At 42.8% G+C, this 7,438-nt stretch overlaps 1 protein-coding gene across 1 annotated transcript; it reads right to left on the reverse strand.

Annotated features, from left to right (window-relative positions):
* Window positions 1-3,337: 3,337 nt before the first annotated feature.
* LOC115691729 (BON1-associated protein 1-like) lies at window positions 3,338-4,131 on the reverse strand. Its single transcript, XM_030618436.2, has one exon. The coding sequence runs from the start codon at window positions 4,109-4,111 to the stop codon at window positions 3,488-3,490; it is 624 nt and encodes a 207-aa protein (XP_030474296.2). The 5' UTR covers window positions 4,112-4,131; the 3' UTR covers window positions 3,338-3,487.
* Window positions 4,132-7,438: the final 3,307 nt, after the last annotated feature.

Genomic DNA, 7,438 nt, shown 5'->3' on the forward strand with positions numbered 1-7,438 from the left:
TCAGTCCTAAATCTTTTGTCTCGGTGCCAATTTTTTCTTTTTGTTCTTTCCCTTTCTTCTTCCACCAGCTGGTCGCTGGATGGTGACCGACTGGAGGCCAAGGCTGGTGAGCCCCGCCGGCCACTGGCGAGGCTCACCCTCGCCAACGACAGCGACGGCGAGCCTCACCAGTAGCTAGGCGAGGCACAACATCGCTGGATCTGGCAAGGTCGGGCCTCACCCATGGCCGGCGAGGGTCGAGCCTCTCCCATAACTGGCGAGGCTCGACCCTCACCAGATCCAGCGAGAGCGAGCCTCACCCAGCCCAACGCGAGGCTTGACCCCTCACCGAATGGCCACGAGGGCGGCCTCGAGCTGGGCTGGGTGAGGCACGACCTCGTCTAATGGCCGCAAGGGAGGCCTTGAGCTGGGCTGGGTGAGGCACGACCTCACCGGATCTAGTGAGGTCAGGCCTCCCCCACGGCAGACGAGGCTCCACCCTCGCTAGATCCGGCGAGGGCGAGCCTTGCCCAGCCCAGCGCGAGGCTGCCCTCGAGGCCATCCAACGAGGGTCGAGCCTCGGCGCCCTCGCCAGTGGCTGGCCGGGCGGGGCTCACCAGAGGCCAGCGACCGGCTGGAGGAAGAAGAAAGGGAATAAAAACAAGAAATATAAAAAAATCGAAAAATATTAAAATATTATTAAAAGTTGTCTACGTCATCGCCGGCGGTGCCACGTAGGCCAGTCGGTGTCCACATTAGTAAAATCCGGTCAAAATTAGCCGGAAGGACTGAATTGGCACAAAGATAAAAAGGTTTAGGACTGAATTTGTATCAAAAAAAGGTTTAGGACAAATTGACACCAATGCAAAAGGTTTATGACTTTTCTGACACTCTTCTCTCTGAACGTGACTAGCCAAGCTTTGGGTTGGTCAGATTGCAATTGAAACAGTAAGTTGGGGACTGAGCCCAAAAGAAAAGAATGAAAATAGAAAAAAATAAAAAAGATGAAAAATTAATAAAAAAATATTGAAAAAAATATTAAAATGTTATTATAAATTGTCTAAGGCACCGGCCATGCCACTAGGACGGCCAATATCCACGTCAGCGATTTCCGGCTAAAATTAGTCAAATGAACTTAATTTGCAAAATGTGATGAGATTTATAATTCAATTGATACAATTAAAAAGTTTATGATTGAATTGGTCAAAGCGTAATAAGTTTATGATTTTTTGGATAATTTTTAACCATAACATATATTTTTTTTTTCTTTTGAACAACACCTAAATCGGTCGAAGTCCATTCGCACCACCTAAATTTCGCCTTATAAATTATGAACCATGTGGGCGGGCCAATTTTACCGTCCTTATGCGGCGACACCATGTGACATTTTATTTTCACTACCTTATAGAATACGCCAACTGAGAACTTTTTTCAATGGTTGGACCTAAAAATAATAATATGTAACTACTCTCAGACTTTGAACCATGTGAAACCAACGTTAATAATGGATTGCGTTATAAAAGTTTAATTTAAAAAAACAAGTAGATAATTCAGGCCGCTTAAGATGCTACGATCGCCACGTGTGGATGCATGGAGCGGATTTGGTGAACACGTGGGCGACACGTGGACACGCCTTGACTTTGTTGAGGTCGGTTCAATAAAACCTATGCTCTTGATTTTGCAGTAGAATATATGGATGAATATCATCCAAATGAGGGCCGACATAGATTAGATTCTCTTATGAAAACAAGAAAATGTTTTTAAAAGGCAAAGGAATAATATAGGCTCCGTTTATTTCACGAAATATTAATGATTTGAAAAATATTTTCCTAAAAAGATCATTTATATCACAAATAAAGATGAAAATATTGAGGCATTAATTATTGTCGACAAACAAAATGTTTATCGTAAACTAATTATTTCAACCACCGAAACGAGCAATCGTTTTAGGAAAATATTTTCCAAATTATGAATTTTTCAATAGTTTTGCAAAGTTTATTGTGAATCACGATTGAATGCTTTTACAAGCCTCATCGAGATCTTAGATTGATACGATTGCTTCATGAGATGGAAGCAAAACTTAATCGAGACATTCATACATTTTCCTGGGCTTTCCCTAGGAAGGCGCAGGAGAAATTTGAGAATGGACCATTGAGTTGGCTAACTGTTTTAAGAAAAAGGACTCATATGTAGGATTATAAACATAACATCGTTTCAATAATCGGAATGGCTAAGGCAAATAGTCTCATATTATTCGGGCCACTTAATTGAGTTTTGACTTACAATTTATCTTATTTATGGAACTAGTAAGATACATCGATGCACATTGTTCTCTCACGTTGGAAATAGAACATTAAGGACAAGTCGTATGACAAGCGTTATGACATAAAGGACCAATGTGCCGGTGCTCTTTTTTGGAGAAATTTTTACATTATACGGCTCCAAGGAAAAAAAATACATCGCACATTCTGCAATAAGATGGTGGAAATTAATCATCATTAATGGTTGTAATGCACACCATTCCACGACAGACTCAATTATGGGCAAAAAGAAAATGATCATCAAGAGCATATACAACAATCCAATATTAGATTAGATAAATGAAATCCAAATGATCTTTAGAGTTTACATTTCAGATTATCATGTGGCACCTAATAACATCTTTCAAGTTATTGGGGGCATAGCTTTTTTTAGCAAGCCATCTTCCAGATTATTTTCGACCAAAAAAAAAAATCTTCCTGATTTTCGAGTACCTACTTAACCTATTCAAAATATACAATGCGCCTCCAATCAAAACTAATTGTGAAATCAATCTATGTAATGCATCAAAATTGTTTAGAGAGAAGAGAGAACACTTCCTGCTTTTCTTTCTTTTTTCGCCAACGAAAGAATAGTTCAACTTTACTACGCAAACGCAATCTCATATTGGGAATTCACACCACCAACACCGAACCACAAACTGAAAAAGGGAACAAATTCTAACAAAGTGACACCAAAAAGATGTTCAATTGCTGACCAAATTCATCGGTTTTGGTGCTTTTTCAGTAAACGAAATTTGAAGTCCAATCACGTGAGCTTTGAAGAATTTTGCATTATAGGTTGACGAGAGCTTTGTCTTTTGGAGTTCATACAAGTTCCTCCAATTACTATTTCGAATTGACCCAGTCTATATTCACTGTGGGCGATCAACTAATTTATATCGCAGAAATTCTCCACAAATTACACTTTTTTTCGCTAAAAAAAGTGAAAAATGTCCAGAAAATATTTAAACATTTGAGTTTATAAAGGAGGGAAAAATAAATGCTTGTAGCATGTGCAAAATCTATAATAAATACGGAATTAGTCAATAATTTTCGTCATTTGTATTACGATTCTGTCTACACCAATACGACGATCACTTGCGTGACCAAAAACCAAACCGTAACTGACATACCAAAGAATCCCAAACTCATCAATCTGGATACCTTCTTTGCCTCCTGAAAGTTTAGAATCGAAACACCCGTGTTTCTCAAGATTTCCATTGATTGGGATACCAAACCGGCATGCCGGTCACCGTCCCGCCGGTCACCGTCCCGCCTGTCCCCACTCGATCGGCTGGAATCCCGAACTTGGGCACGGAAGGCAACGAAGGCGATGCAGAAGTCCCTTTACATGACGACGGGACGACCCTGACCGAGATATTGATGATCCCGTTGCGCAGGCCTTTGGCGTCTACCAGCCTGTAACTCAAGAAATGCAGGTAATTCTCCGGCGTGTAGTCTCCAACGAAGTCCGACACCGGAATCCAGGCTGTCCCGATGAGCCTGTCTCCGGCCGCGGAGCTCCTCCGGTAGACCTCGATGACAAGGTAGCGCGAGCCCGCAGGCAAGTCTAAGTGGAGCTTCTCGTCCCAGTAAGGGTAGCTCTCGCTCAGCGCATCGGGTTTCGTCGAGTCTTGCAATGAAGGCGAGCCGCAAGAGTCGGCCTTCACAGTGACGAAGGCATTGCTCTTGATGGGCCGGTCATTGATGCGGAGGTCTTCGCCGGAGATGACGGTGACTTCTAAGCTGCGATTGTGGGTGCTGGCCATGTCCGACGGGTTCATGAACCTAGTGGGTGTGCTTTCATTGAACGAAATAGGAGACCACAACATATATGCACTTATATAATGAATCTTCTTTGACTGCGACGAGGAGATTAGGATCTGACAACACACGGTCTAAGAAATATATACAAAAAAAAGAAGTTCCCGAAACCACCTCAAAAGTCCTTATACTTTTATGCCTTATAATTACCATACAAGATTCGAAACACGGTAAAACTCTATTCACACGGTTTCCTTGAAATCACCTCGGATTCTAGTTTTGATAATTATTAATCAATTTCCTCGAAACCACCTCAAATATTCTTACTTTGATAATTACTTAAATTAGATGGGATATAAATTAGGATGCTTTTCCATTTTCGGACTCGTGATGTGGTCTATCAATTGATCGAGTCTAATCTATGGACTCGAGTAAAACAATTCGACAATATCATTAATAATTAGCCGAATTCCACCCTAGGTTACGAGATCACTGACACATATTCAGAATAAACTTTTGGCCTAACAATTTTCCTTGGTAATGTAAAAACAAACATCCTTAATCATAGTATGTATATATGACTAATTTAGCCAACACTTTTTTCAAGAATCGGGATGTCTCAACTTAGAAGAAACAACATAGGGATGAAGACCAGAGGATTGCAGTGGTTCCACCTCCTCGAGTTTTTCAAAACGGGGAAAGGAAATCAATGACTATGAAATTTCCTGGAAATTGCTTGCTTTTATGGTGGTTAGAACATTACATGTGCCTCGGAACTAGCATAGAAATTCTCAATTTTTTTAAACGATCAATGAAAATCTCGAATTGTGTGGAACATTCAAATTGCTTGAACCAGTGAAGACAAGATAATGGAAAATAATTGGTAACTTGTGAGTGGATGCTCTGCTATATCTCATGCTAATTATAGTCTTATTTATGAGAACTAGGTGAAATGTTCATATAAAGTTCCGTTTCCTGTCCAAACATGTAAATTGCTCTTCCTTGGTATTACGTGCACAGTTGTCCATGCAATGAGAGATGCGCGTTGTGTTGTTCAGATAGGAGTCCGTATTGACGAGGCATTGACAAACGATTAAGCTTCGTAACCTGACTGTTTCTCTACATTCGAAGATCTCCCATTTGCCTTTCTCTTCGATCTTCCAGTAAAGAAACAGAGGTACATAACAATTTTTACATGAAATCGATATGTGCATATATTGTTGCGGAACAACACCAAAAGATGCGCAAATCAAAGCACAACAAAGGATGAAAGCAAAACCAAAACCACACGAGACACAAGATTTCATTATCTTCAACAACAAGTACAAGAGTATAGTACAAAAGGCAAAACAAAATCACTTGGTGAGCCACAAGATCTAAAGATCTAACAAGAAGATAAGAAGGGGGAGAATGCGGAGGCTAGGGTTAGAGAAGTGTTGTGCAACACATCCATTTTACAGTCTCCCTTCGGAAAACCCTAAAAACAAATATGCATAATCCAAAATAACCCTAGTCATCAATTTGAAAGTCAATACTCAACATATACAAATTTGAATTCGATGGATACATGAGGGTCTATCTAATATAAGGGTCTGCATAAATATGTTCATTTCTTCGTTTAATAACTCTTGAGTAGACCTCCTTCACCAACATCAAAAGCCTAACTACCTCATTGACGTCTACTAATTTGAACGGATATATTATAATTTGTGACATGGGTCCATTAGTATGTACAAAAGAATTATTTTAGTATTTCTGATATTGCCAATGTGTTATACCCCAAAATTTGAATTGCTAGAAAACGTGTCTACATATCGAAATGGAGAAAATGATACTAGAGATACTATAACTTTTGTACCTTGCTCACTTTAATGCCAAAACTTTTCGAGTGAACACTTGAATGTCACATAAATGGAAAAACGATCACTTAAGTGCCTTTGATAATATATTCCAGCAATTCATCCTATGTAGCTTTTTTTTTTTAGGGAAAAAACCACCAAAAACCCCAAACTTTCCCACTTGTGACACATTTACCCCGAACTTTTTTTTGTGACACCAAAAACCCCAAACTTTGTTTATTGTGACACATTTACCCCGATATACATTGTCCATGGGCATTTTCGTCTTTTTAGCTTTTTCTTTTTCTTTTTTTTTTTTTTCTTTCCGGCGAGGGCCCTCGCCGCGTCGGCGAGGGCCGCCCGCGCCTCGCCGAGCGAGGGCGAGCCTCGCCGGCGTCGGGCGAGCCTCGCCTCGCTCGCCCAGCCGGGCGAGGCTCGCCGCGTCGGGCGAGCCTCGCCTCCTCGCCCAGCCGGGCGAGGCTCGCCCGACGCCGGCGAGCCTCGCCCTCGCTCGCCCTCCTCGCCCGAGCAGGCGAGGCTCGCCCGACGCCGGCGAGCCTCACCCGCTGGCGAGGAGGGCAAGGCCGCGAGGCTTGGGCGAGGAGGGCGAGGAGGGCGAGCCTCGCCGGCGTCGGCGAGCCTCGCCCGGCCTCGCTCGCCCGGGCGAGGGCGAGGCTCGCCAACGCCGGCGAGCCTCGCCCTCCTCACCCTCCTCGCCCGACGCCGGCGAGCCTCGCCTCGCACGGGCGAGCGAGGGCGAGGCTCGCCCGACGCCGGCGAGCCTCGCCTCGCTCGCCCGGGCGAGGCGAGCCTCGCCGCGGCGGGCGGGCTCGCCTCGCTGGCGAGCGAGGGCGAGCCTCGCCCGACGCCGGCGAGGGCCCCTCGCCGGAAAGAAAAAAAGTAAAAAGAAAAAGAAAAGCTAAAAAGACGAAAATGCCCATGGACAATGTATATCGGGTAAATGTGTCACAAATAACAAAGTTTGGGGTTTTTGGTGTCACAAAAAATTCGGGTAAATGTGTCACAAGTGAGAAAGTTTGGGGTTTTTGGTAGTTTTTTCCCTTTTTTTTATAAATTTGTTATTTCAACGTGGTTTTTTTTTTATAGAAAAGGAAACCCAACATGGCCCATGACCTGGCTATTCTTGATTAAATGACCATGTTTCATATTACAACTCTCTCTCTCCCTCTCTCTCCTTCTTCTTCTTCTTCGGCAGGTAAAAAAAAAAAAACCGGCGGGCTTCTAGCAAATTACCAAAGAAAAAAATCTCAGGCAATTCGAAGGGAGATCTCACTCCTTCTTGGGTACATCTCATCTTTTCTCATTCTCTCTCTCTCTCTCTCTCTCTCTCTCTTCTTCTTCTTCTTTGGCGGTAAAAAAAAAAAAACCGGCGGGCTTCTAGCAAATTACCAAAGAAAAAAATCTCAGGCAATTCGAAGGGAGATCTCACTCCTTCTTGGGTACATCTCATCTTTTCTCATTCTTTTTTTTTAAAATTTTTTTAATCACTTTCTTTGTCCCTTTTCTCTCTGTTCAAACTCTGCTCACTAAGAAAGC

Source organism: Syzygium oleosum, unplaced genomic scaffold, assembly GCF_021117445.2.
Source record: "Syzygium oleosum isolate NSW1041296 unplaced genomic scaffold, Sole_v2.1 Sole_v2.32, whole genome shotgun sequence".
Classification (NCBI taxonomy): domain Eukaryota; kingdom Viridiplantae; phylum Streptophyta; class Magnoliopsida; order Myrtales; family Myrtaceae; genus Syzygium; species Syzygium oleosum.

Coding starts and splice junctions, on each gene's coding strand:
- LOC115691729 (XM_030618436.2), bottom strand. CDS start 4,111: ATGTTGTGGTCTCCTATTTCGTTCAATGAAAGCACACCCACTAGGTTC.